The sequence below is a fragment of the Taudactylus pleione genome, unplaced genomic scaffold (genome assembly GCF_031769625.1).
Source record: "Taudactylus pleione unplaced genomic scaffold, aTauple2 ptg000408l, whole genome shotgun sequence".
NCBI classification, from domain to species: Eukaryota; Metazoa; Chordata; class Amphibia; order Anura; family Myobatrachidae; genus Taudactylus; species Taudactylus pleione.
Window position 1 is genome coordinate 5,314,973 of NW_028284810.1, and position 13,465 is coordinate 5,328,437.

The window sequence follows — 13,465 nt, forward strand, 5'->3', positions numbered from 1 at the left end:
CAGACCGTCGCACGCCGGGATGCCGACTACATCCCCCAATACCAATGTTATAGTCGCTGAGTGCTCCATTGCAGCAGTAATATACAGGTTGTTATAAATGGTTCCCATTATCCCAGTCTCTTAATATAAGTTTTTGATATTCCAAGTAGATACACGTCTAGTAAAATAGAAGCCTTCTCAATATTGCATGAAGAGTGCAGCATGCAAGTTTTAAAGGGCTGGTTAGAAAACCTCCCAAACAAGCAATGCTCTTTGAAAAACATAGCAGCAATGATATAGTATGCAATGCACAAGTATTTGTTTTAATGTTAAACCCACGCTCATGTCTTATTCTTATGAAGTCATACAAGAAACACTGTGCCAAAGATATATCCAAATTAAAAAAAAAAAAAATCCGATCCTATTGAACTTACACTCATCATTTCTCTTTGATTTATTTTTCCATCATTGAGTAGTTTCTGACAAAATATGGATCTGCAGTGGTACCGCTATCATTGCTCATCCATATTGTTTTAAGGTATTTTACTATATGTGCATATATATTATATAAAGTGTGAATGTAATTTTGTAACGATAAGCTTTTATAACACATAGCCAATCTGGGACTCTGAGACTGACTATAATGACACTCAGAGGCATGATGAAACTAGTATAATCAAAGGCCTTTTCTTTCCACTATAAGGCACAATTGGGTCAACAAGCAGTGTTGTAAAGAGCAATGTAGGCATGTGTTTTGTAACATATGTATGTACTATACATATACAGTATGCTGTTCTTTACAATCAAGAAGTAGCAACTAAACTAATTCTAATCCAGTTCAAGTTAAGATGCACATTTGCAGTTAAATGCACAGTTAAAATGGAAGCCATGCTCAAAATGTAGTGATATATTTTAAAATGTTTGCTTGGCAGTACCAAAGAATAGCTTAAGTACTAGGCAGCTGCATCACACAGAGTTATTATTCTCCAAGCAAGTGACTGTTTTAGTATAATGTGCTCCTAAAGCAGGACTAGAGTCTCTGCTCTCCAATCTGTTTGAGTCTACATCAAATGAGACTAATCATTACAGCTATTTTAACCTGAACTATATATATATATATATATATATATATATATAAAACGTAGTAAAGAGGTGCACTCACGAGTCTTCCAATATGTATAAAATATATCCTTTATTTCAGAAAATATATATATATATACATACATATATAGGGTTCGGTTATATATATATAAACACACACACACACACACACATATATATAATATATATATATATATATATATATATATGTATACATACACATAATTTATATATATACTGTATATAGGCAGGTAATAAAAGGCTGCACTAGGAGACTTATGTCCTCCAAGGTAACTCCTCCCCAAGAGTGCATGCTGTGGACATCAGCTGGCATTCACAGCATGCACTTTTGAGGAGAATTACCTTGGGCTATATAAATCTCTGAGTGCCTCCTTATTTGTTTCCTGTGCATTTGGGGGTATGTGTGCCTCCTAAGGAGGGCACCAGAGCAAGTACTTGCATCTGCACTGCCCTAAATATTTATACATGAGTGGTGTGCTTATTACATGAAAATGTTTATTTTACCAATTACAATGCTCATTGTTGGCTATTTGAATAATATAATATTTAGCATTTTTAAAATAATATTTTTTATCAAATTTTTTGCAAAAAATGTTTTTCCTTGGACAGTAGATTCTTTTGGAATAGTCGGTGCTGTCATTATACTCTATCCCAACATATAGATCATGACATAGGACTTGTGGCAAGATTTCTTTCATTTTTGTTTAACTTCTTTCTTTAACACCCTTTTGATGCTAATAATGTTTCTCTTATAGAAAATTAGCAAATCACCCAGTTCTTGAAAATGGGCATGACAACCTGATAGAGATGGCTGTGTTTCCACCACCTTGCCATGATGGAGACTATGGGGATGGGTATGTGTCTCTATATGTTCATTTCATCCTACACCAATGCATAAATAGAAGAGCCAGCAAGTATAATCAAAGCTGAATATGAGCTGAATATGAGCCCATTATAAAATCCCCAAAGTAACATACTCTAGAAATCACCAACACTTGGAGTGGCCGGAGAAGGGACACTTAAGATTTTTGCAACCAAAAGCACTTTTAATATAAAATAAAACACATCTATATAAACACTCACTACAAAGTACTATATATATATATATATATATATATATATATATATATATAAAATAACCAACCTTGCAGACATTGGGCGCAAGCTCAGTCCTTCTCAAGGCATGGGAGATCCTAAAATGCTGGGCATAGCAGATACAACAGCAGCTACTGTTGGAGAGGCAAACATTGCAGATACAACAGCAGCTACTATAGGAGAGGCAAACATAGCAGATACAACAGCAGCTACTATAGGAGAGGCAAACATAGCAGATACAACAGCAGCTACTATAGGAGAGGCAAACATAGCAGATACAACAGCAGCTACTATAGGAGAGGCAAACATAGCAGATACAACAGCAGCTACTATAGGAGAGGCAAACATAGCAGATACAACAGCAGCTACTATAGGAGAGGCAAACATATTTTCACGTTGGGATGCCAAACACTTTTGATAATTAAAAGTAACATAAAATTTTGCATATATGCATAGTATAATTTTCATTTTTAACATATTCTCAAGCGTGTTAGAGTAGTTTTATGACACATATGAATCGTACCCTAATTCGGTATACAAAATGAAGTTCCCTCTGATGCCAGTGATGCAATATAATGCACAGCCCATCTCCCTGTTGTTGTTTTATTAGCAGTGCTGGGGGGTGAAGTCAACCACACCACACAAAAACTTTGACACTGGGCATCTGGAAAGCCCCCTCCCTTCCCCCTTATGAAAATGTTCTGGCACACTTAACAATGAGGTTTAAAAAATGCACTATTTCATGTATTTAGACATGCACACGTGCTGGGCAAGCATTTAGCTTCAAATTATTAGATGCTAAACCCCCCAGCCTCCCAGCTTATTGTAGCTCTAAACGCCACATAGTACTAAAACATTTAATATACAGGTGGATACTTTCAGAAATGTTGGAACCAAACTGACATTTTATCAGTCAGTGAGGAATGTTATTCATCTAATCCATGAAACTATGATTATTTGGGAGGAAATAGTAAGAATAGGGGGCTAGAAAAGGGATTGTTCCCTATGTGTAAGAGTAATAGTTAGACATGTTGTGACATACAGTACTTTAACGCTTCAGGGACCTTGAGCAGCCAGTGCCTTAATTTTCTACATTTAGACTTTCTGATTAAGCCCCCCGCATCAAGCGCAATGATAAAATACAGAATGTAATTGTTGATATTAGCTGGCTGCAAATCTCATTGCAGAAATGACAAATGCATTTAGCAGGACATCATTATATTCTTCATGTCAATCTGCTTCTGAAACAGACACCAGATTATAAACTGACACCTATAAACTAAATCTTAATTGTAGATGATCACATCCTGCTCATGTGGAGAGCTCACTTGCATAAAAAAAGCCAGTTCAGTTCATCTTCATTAAACAGTAAAGAACCGTAAAGAAATGTAAAATACATATAGAAGTGTCTGTAAATAGCTTCTGACAGGACCTTGTGGCTGCCCACTGAGAGCAACGATGTACTTATTATTATACGTGATTATGGCAGGTGGAATCTTATAGCAGGAAAGTAATAAGAATCTGGGCCCAGTCTTTTTCCTTAGCAGTAAGAAATATAATCCACGCGCTAGGCACCCGTGTGTTGTACAGTCACACAGATCTGTGTACCAATAAAACGAGGGAGTGTGTCTGCTTGTTATGTTTCATATACAGGAAGCAAATTAATGATGGAAATATGCAGATTGGAGATTATTATAGTTGTTACAGCGCAGAGCTGCAGTCTTGTAATAGCTTTCGTAGAGCGTTGCATTTGTTGACATGACTGTCAGGTGATATTAATTCAGGTAACATAGCAATGAAATTTATCTTGTTTGTAAGCTTTTCATTGTCACAATGACGCTGGCAGGGATCACCCCCCAGTGTGAAAGTTGTCCAAAGATAATAGCACATCAGTTTGGAAACATAATAGATTTGAGAATACAAACCTGGTAACAGCAAGACTATGCTGTTTATCAGCCTCCAGAACATACTGTGTCACAGCCAGAAGCATTACATATTTGTTCTTCCTTATTCTGTGTCACTTGTACTTTATTTGCATGTAAATGTTGTATGTTATAGGAGTTGTTAAGTTTCACGTGGTTTTATACTGCTGTGGTTGAATTTAGTATTTTATAATTCCAAGCTCGACCATTCGTAAATAACAACATCAGCATATCTTTGTAATATACGTTTCTGAGATGGAACAACTAACAAGCTGTACAATTAGGCAAATTCAACTTCTCAAACTCCAACAACAAGCATGATTTTTTAATGAACCTCTCTTAGGTCAGTCATCTCTTTATATGAAACTATTGCTGGTCATTAGGCTGTAGGTCAGCCAAGATGCCTTTTACTCTCCTTGAAAATCAGGGAATTCTGATTCCATAAAACTTCACAAAAATGATATTCCTGGTAAGTCTAGTTCTCAACAGGAAGATAATTGATGTGTAGAGAACTCTAACTTGGAAACTTAGGAATAGTTTGTTACACATTGCTGTAACTGCTTTGGTACATAAGATACCACAATGAAAAATAGCAGTATGAATTATATAGCTTGTAGCAAGGGGAGCATGTGACCAGTTTTATTTTTTAGCAAGAGGTTACACTAGTTGATTTAAATGTTAAAAGTTGTTGTACTAAGGAAAATCACAGACTGTTCCAATGTAGTTTCTGATGTGGAATAGTAGCAATGATAATCTCTTGAAAGTGGATTCCTGTGGCAAACCATTAGTCCATGCCGTTTAGTTCGGTAGTACCTTAGCGCTGCAAGATAACACCAGTTTTAAAGGGAGGTAAAGCATCATAAGAGTTTTTAGGTTTGTTCAAAATAACAAGGAGGAACATTCACTAAGTGATGAGGCATATTTATTAAAATCTTCCTGAATATTGAGAAAAGTAAGATTTATTTTCCTATTGTAGTGATAAAAAAACAAATAAAATATAAATCTATTATTGCCAGTATAAGTACACTACGTAGACAAAAGTGATTGGACATCCCCGCGCAAGCGAAATGCTTACCAACGCACATGAGTTTCAAATACCTACTAATGTGGCATTTTCGACAAGAACACTTGGTAGGGAGGCCCATGCACTTGCAGTTCTGTTGAAACAACAAATGTTTTATATCAGGATGACAATGCCACCTGTCACATTTCCCGCAGCAACGCTGGTCTAGTATACAGGAAATTCGGTAACACGGATGGACTGGCCAGAGTCCAGATCTTAACCCCACCGAGAACCTCTGGGATGAATTGGAATGACGGGTGTGTTCTAGGCTGACTCGAACTTCTTCAGTGTCACAGTTGGTCATTGTACTTAAGGCTGAATGGCAAAACATACCGCCTGCTTTTGTCCCGAAGCTTGTGGACAGTTTGCCAAGCAGGGTGTCTGTAGTAATCACTGCACACGGTGGGACCTACAAAGTCAATAAAATATTAATGATCTATTTGCTGTCAGTGTCCAATCACTTTTGTCTACATAGTGAATAAAAATAAATTGCAGAAACTGCTGTGGGTCGGTGATAGTGATGCAATTCAACATAGTCCATCCTGCACTCTGATTGACTGATGACCATCCACCAATCAGTGTGCTATTGCATTCACACACTGCATGGCTGTGTCTGAGATGTGGGCAAAAGATTCTTGTTGGCAGCTTAAAGGTGGGTACACACTATACAGATATATCTGCAGATCAAGTGACCTGCAGAAATTTCTGCAGATGATGGTTGTTCATACACATATGAACAACCATCATCTGTGCCTGCCCGCAGGTCCTGGTGAGCAGGGGGCGTGTCCTGCGTCCCTCCTTGTGGCTGCAGACCGGCTGTACACACCTGCGATGGACAGATATGTCTGCAGACATATCTGTACATCGGCTGTGCAGCACAGCCAGTGCGATATGTTGGTGAACGCCGACGTTCACCGACATATAGCGGGTACACACTGCTTGACGAGCAGCAGATACATTGGCCAATCAATTGATCGTCCAATGTATCTGTCAGTGTGTACCCAGCTTTAGTTATTTAAAATCCAATCTGAGTCGTCTATGTAATGTATGGCCACAGGCAACACATCCCATTTTAGAGGTGAATGCGCTACTCCTGGATTTTCAGTAATACAGTAGGTAGGGTGAAGCATTCGCTACTGACAGTCAGTAAATGTTACTGCTGTAAAGGTCCTTATGGGGACAGCAGCTCTATTTTCCTTTCTTTTACTGGGCAAAGCTAAACCAGCCTTAAGTTATCACTAGTAGTAATAGTGCTCTTCTCCCATCGGTAAATATGAGCATATATGAGCTGTGTCTTTAAGGGGTGTTTTGAACCTCACAACGTGTATTCTGTAATTGTCTGTAAGAGGCTTCAACAAGTAGCTCACAATTTTCTTTTGCCATTTTTATATTGAATTAATTTAAATTTTGCATTTGTTGTACTTTTAATCTTCTTCCATTATTTCCTTATATAAACATTCAGAAAGTTTTTAGTATTTGCCTTTAATTCTGGTGAAAACTCTTAATCTGATTTTTTTTATTTTTTTTAAACAGCGTTTGGAATAATACATCTTTTTCCCACTGCAGAGTTCATGGTGAATTTTATGGCAGGCATAGTCTTTCAGTTTGTTCAGAATGATAGATTCCTATTATGTAGATAACTTTATTAACAAAAAAATATATTTATCCAGCCTTCCTGGCTATTGCAGAGCATATGAGCACATATATGCTATATAGGCATTTAGTTATTTTCTTGTTCAAACATGTTTCTTTTATTGTGATTGCATTGGCCCTATTTCCTTTTCTTCCCTGAACTCATGCTATCCTTTCAATCTGCTCATTGTGGAAGGGACCTGCATCGCGGAGAATGAGATAATGAGAATCTCTGCAGACATGTGCGCTAGATAAAGTCAAGAGACGGAGCGCTCTCTTTGCTGGCTGCTATTTAAAGAAACCCTTATATATATATCTTAGGAAAGAATGTCTTTACCTGACAATTGGCCCTAATATTAAATAAACAAACGACAAGTATAAAGAATAAAGGGCACTGTCCTTTTAAGGAAACAATTGCAAGCTTTTGAAAGGTGTATTCTATTCAGACCTCAAATGTACTGTATCTGTGTAACGTTTTATGAACAGAAGCAGAACTGCTGAAATACCTCCTCTTCCTCCCCTTATACTCTGTAATAAGCATTTATATGTTTTCCGCTGTGCTCAGGCTCTAGTGTGGTTACACCCTTGTCATTAAATTGTTCCTCCTTCCTTAGCCATTGCAAGGACCCAGATACAGGAAGACTTAATCTATTACAACATGGGTGAGTGTAAAGAAGAAGAGAGGCTTTATGGTTCTAAAATAAATGGATTTCATAGTACATCTTAAGCTCTGGAGTAAATGACACAATCTCACATTGAAGAAGCCCGCATTAAACAATAGTGGTGCCTAGCTAGAATGTAATGCATTGCAACTTCAACTTTAGATATATGAAACATGAATGTAATGTAAGAGTGATCAGTTCTTCACATGACATTATAGGCAGCGGATGTTACATCTTTGAAACACTGATCAAAGGGGATTTGATAATGAGCATAAGAATACTAGTTGTTATGGTAGAGCAGGGTATAGCCTGTTGCTGTGACATCACTAGCCACACCACTCAGTATGAATGCACCAAGGGGCAGCCTATTCACCAGTGGTTGGCAATAAGAGGCCCTCCAGTTGCTGTTGAGTCAAAACTGTGGCAGGGAATGCTGGGATATGTAGTCCCACAGCAGCTGGAGGGAGGCTTATTGCCCACACCTGCTATACATACATGTGTGGTACAGTGGAGATTTGTTTTCCAGAGCAAGATAGAGAAGTGCCACCATTCTAAGCAATATTTGTTGTTTTTCCAAGAAGAACACATAGAGCAGTATTATTTGTACAGATACTTTCTTTCCTGGAATAACTGGGAGAATCAGGACACCTGGACCCCCGATAGAGCAGGCAAACTTCCCACAAGGAGGCTTAGCTGCCTACAGAGTGGATTGTAATGTGAGGGGATGATGTCACATTCACTCATACATCACACTCTGCCCACTAACATTAACATTATCAAGTCCCATACGCTTCCTTTCATGTCTCTTTCCGTGTCTCCCAGAGGAAAGCCATGAAAAATAGAGGAAAGGGTTCTTTTTAGACCTTGCAACTGCAATTTGACTGCTTACTATGGAGCCGTCTCCTGTCCTTGGTGTACTATGCACTCTGGTGAACATTTATGAAAAACATTCTGGAAGTACCTGTGTGGAAAAGCTGGCTTTGTCCATAGAAAGCAGACATTTACTTTTATTTTTTAACCCTATGACTGGGCAACATTTCCTCTTCCACACATCTACAATAGTTTTCAAAAATATCCCTGGTCCTGTTTAAGCTGGAAAATATAAATATTCATCTTACCATGATATTGCTTAAACAGGAATAATGCACGAGAAGATCATACAGTTAAACCTGAATGATTGCTTTTGCCACAGGGCTGTCAATCCATTTACTTGTGTATACCCCAAGGTGACTTCTTGTTGAAATAACTAGCACAAATGTTTTCTACTATGTAACTGGTAAAATAAAGAAGAGCATCCACATGAGAGAGATTCTGATTTGGGCAGCTAGCGCTGTCATTTCATGTTCAGCTTCTTCAAATTTGCAGGATCCTCTCCTGCAGGAGTTACATTCTCTACATCTCCATTCCGCTAATTGCTCACAATATATTTATTATACAGTATACATCAGCACAGTCTGTCTACATATACTGTATAATCTCCATCTGCGCAGTATGTATACCCACGTGCACCATTAGCCTACGGCCAACACATATCAAAACCTGATAAATAGTGAGTTGCCTGCTGTGCTGGCCTTTGGAGCCTTCCTCAGCTTCTTCTATGCGACTAATTAGCTAAAAGTTCGCAAAATGCATGACACTGGGAATTAGCTGCGCCTGTGTCTGGAGGCTGCTAGGGTAGCCACTCACTTCAAAGGATATTTCTCAGCTTTCCTGACCAAGGGTTTGTAGTACAGAGACGCTTGCATGGTGGTGCCGGGGCACAGCTCACTGTATGTGGAATCATTTCTTTCTATGCAGCTACTAGCTCATATTAGAATCTCTCACTTGCTTTTCCCTTAAGAACGAACATATATGCACTCCCAACATTATCTAATATATTAGTGTTTTCTAAAAGAAATGACAAATTCTACAATGCAATTTGTGAAGCATGAAAATAAAATTTATAGTTAAGGTTTACTAAAGCAATGCAACATTGTTCAGATGTGACATAAAACTTATCACAAAAACAGACACCACATATCTTAGACAATGATAAGAACATTACTGATATAAAACAAAACGCTCATATAACAAAGCATGACATGACTGGCTCTAGTATTTATCCTTAGTAGGAAACCACAGTTGTCTTAATAGAAATATGTAGTATTTTTATGAACTCGTGCATTGAATGGCAGACTTGGACCTACAGTATACACTTGTAGTGATATAAGACAGGGAAGCTGTAACTTCCTAGGATGTTTTCTTGTTAATAGGGCATTTGTCAATACACAAAAAAGGTATGGCGAGGCTCATCTGTGTGTAGAAGCATTGAAGATATCACTCCTTTAATCTGCTATCCATTTGTTCCACAGATGCATCATCTTTGTATGTACGGAAGTTCTAATTCAATCTCTTTGCCAGTGGCATTGTATAATGGATTTCACAGGGTCTAACCACTTCTGCCATATGGCTCTAAAACATTGCCAGCGACCTCTACGATGTAACTGACTTTTCAAAAGAAATGAACTATAGTTTTAGAGAGATAAACAAGTGGTAAATATTGATGAGCCTTTCAATTCACAAAATTAAAAAATCAGTCATTTCACTTTGTAAGTGGTCTGCATAATAAATTCAGTGCCATATGGTATAATTGAATGAACCACCCAGATACTACCTTGAAAGAGACGGGCATCCTACCACCTACAACATGCAAGACCATTGTGCCTGTACCCTTTTCTCCATAATTGTAATTGCTGGCATTTAAACAGCGCACACATATACAGTAATCATTTATTCTTTCTTTGTATCATCGTAACAGCAAGATGCTCACATGTGCAGTCATGCAGGACACAGTTTGTTTGACTGCTGTACAGTCACTTGAAAGTGCTTATGTAAATGGACCCTAACATTTGAGTTAATGCTCAACTTATTTGGCATTTCAGTGCAATAACATGGGCACTGCTTATTGAATGAGCCCCCAGTGAATCCATATAAAAAAGCATGATTGCTATTTTGCTACTGTATAGAGCAGCTTGTCCATTTCTATAGGACATCAATAATTTTCCACACAATATAGTATTTTTGAGCAATTCATTTCCTGCTCAGCATTAGCACTGTGTATAAATTAGTCTGTCTAGGAATTAATGACCTAATCTATCGTATTGTTTTATAAATAAGATCTGCAGGCACATTTAATGCTAAGTTTTCATGGCAAGTTGATTAGTCAACTGTTATTAAAGGGCTAATGTAAATCCACCTGTCGCTTCTGAATAATTATTGCAGGTGCGGTGTCAGAATCACAGTGATAATACATTTCACAAGGTTTCTTCTCCCATAGCCTTGTTTCCGACCTGCCTCAACAGACTTCATCAAAACTGACACATCTGTAATAGCATCACTGGTAATTTGAAAATCTTCCTAGCTTAAGGGCTTCCAAACACATGGGACTTAAGTAGCCAAATGATGTGGGGCTGAAAGCAGTGGAAATTTGTTGACATGTTGTCAAACAAATTGACAAGATCTTAAGTGTTCTCCTTGAAAATGTGTGAATAGAGAGATAAATGTGATTCTTTGGGTCGTGCTTTAGCAAAATGTTAGGAAATGTGTTTTCCGTTTGAATAAACAAACACAGGGCCTGGTTCTGAGCTGCACGCAGTGTTGATGTCAGACGCAAGCGGGCGATCTTTTCAGTCTGGGCAAGCATATGAGTTGCACTACGTGTGTCGATGTTACAATGGCAATGGACAAACCTGATGTGGGCATGCCCAACACCTCCAGAGGGCTAGGCCACCCACAACCCTCATCCCTTCCCTTAAAAACACCCCTTCAATATGACAGAAAGGTTATCATATCTCCCAACTGTACTAGAAAGTCTAATATCGTGACGTTCGGTCAGTCCCCTCAATCAGGACTATCTTGCCTAATTGTCACAGTTGGGAGGTATGCTCTGACCAGTATATAATGCATTATACCCATAAATGTATAACTCTAAGTACAGATTCAGAAACATTACTTCCAAGTGTATCAAATCAGAATCATATCACTGCAGAACATGACCCTAATGTATCCATGCAATGTCCCTGATCCTCCCAATTTGTGGAGACCATTGTTTGCATAAAAATAAAAGGGGTACTAAAATGTTTCTGTATCTTAAATTGAAATACAGATGCAGCAGAGCAGAGGGGCGTCACTGTGCACCTGTCAGGGACTGCTCCAATTATGCTGTTTGCATCAAGCTGTGCCATAGGGCCTGATTCACAGAAGGACACAATTGCACTGCGTAAAAAAGACGCAGTCATGCAGGGATTAGCATCCATCTGTGAATTAGCCCCGTAGTCACACTGTAGCATAAGAATGAGCAAGGTAGCAGCACACAAACAGTGCCATAATTTCCCCACAGAACAAGGAATGTACCTAAGAATATTGCCTCCCCATTATACCATTTTATTTAATCTACTATAATCATGGTGCCCCCCATTAACCAATGCAATCTGTTGTAAGGTACGAATAGTAAAACATTCCATTTCACAGCGTAAGAGTTCTTATGTGGCCAGGGAAAAGTCTAACATTTGCATTTATTTTAACACTCATATTCAGAATGAAATGTTTTTTGGCAGGAAAAACATTGTACTCATAAAGGCTAGTGTGACTCCTGCCTAATTGCTAACACTTGTTGCACATGTTTGCTTATTTGGAGAAGACTCGCTAAAAGTAGAAGAGACTCCTAAAAAAAAAATCTGGCAGATGGAATAGTCTGCAGTTAAATAGTCTGTATCAGTAGCAGGATGTCTCATGCTCTAAAACACCGTTAGGTGGAATCCTCGATGCACAGGTCTGCCATGTAAATGATGGTTTCTAGCATTGCTTTTCATTTTTGAATATTTTACCTAGGGAGCAATGCCTGAAAGTCTACTTATCCCTACTCACTGTTCTAACGGGTTTGTTAATTCAGACATGCTGGGGCTGTTATGGCACTTTTTTTAATTTACCCTTTTTCTCATGTAAGTTCATATTTTGTGTTGTGGGTGTGTATGTGTACTTTTATCTTTATGCTTGGATTGTGGGACCTAGACTGGTCCTTATAGACTTTTGCTATCTATGATGGGGGGGTGGGAAAGGTTAATGCAGCCATTGGGTATTCACCCGACTGACCCTTTTTATAAACTTTGTGGATTCCTGGGGAAAGGTTTGGTGGACACCGTATTCCCTGGGGTCCTACAAACCTTTCCCCAGGGATCCACAAAGCTTATAAAAAGGGTCAGCTGCGTGAATTTCCAACGGCTGCATCAACCTCTACCACCCCCCACCACTCTTTCTAGCATTTTTGCAAAGGTCTTAGTTAAAATCCTTAGTACTGAACGTTAGCTCTCACTCATATGTAACTGCTTAAATTAGATGCAGTTTAAAGTACCTGTCCATGGTGCTGAATAAATCACATACCACACCATGTAATAACAAAGTACCAGCTGCTCTCCAATTGATTAATGTCATGTTTTTACATAGAATAAATGTACTTTACTGTGTGACCATTTTCTTGCAGATGAATCTTTGTTCAGCAAGTTCATGGATATGTATATAGGGTTGAGAGAACACTCAGCACAGATTGCAGCTTTCCCATATAAAAAGTGCTTCTTTAGCAAACAATAAGCTTTACAAATAGCTTAGTATTGCCACCCTAATGCATCAGACACCCTTGTAAAAGGTCGATGCGAAAAGTGGCAATGTGTGCATTTTTTCTGTCCTTTAGAAAAATTGCATAGCAGCGTCTACATTTATGCAGTGACTTGGAACATCATACGTTTGCAGGGACAAGGCTGTGGCAATGTATTTACCCGTCAAAGCTACTAATTATTAATTATAAAACTTTCCAGCAAACCCTAAATTAGTTTCCTTAAATCTCCCCCAGGAGAGGAGCTTTTATCAAAGCTTGAAAAAAGAGAGACAAAATGGAGAGAGATACAGTACCAGCCTATCAACTTATGTCATTTTATAGGCTGCGTTTAAAAAATGGC

The 13,465-nt window shown here is 38.4% G+C and overlaps 1 protein-coding gene across 1 annotated transcript in view; it reads left to right on the forward strand.

The window, feature by feature from the left end:
* The window catches only part of TENM3 (teneurin transmembrane protein 3), a 776,836-nt gene that overhangs the window by 511,453 nt on the left and 251,918 nt on the right, over nt 1–13,465 (forward strand). The window contains exon 5 of the mRNA XM_088446965.1: nt 1,857–1,955. Coding sequence (XP_088303091.1) covers nt 1,857–1,955 — 99 coding nt within the window. The remainder of the gene's footprint in view (nt 1–1,856; nt 1,956–13,465) is intronic.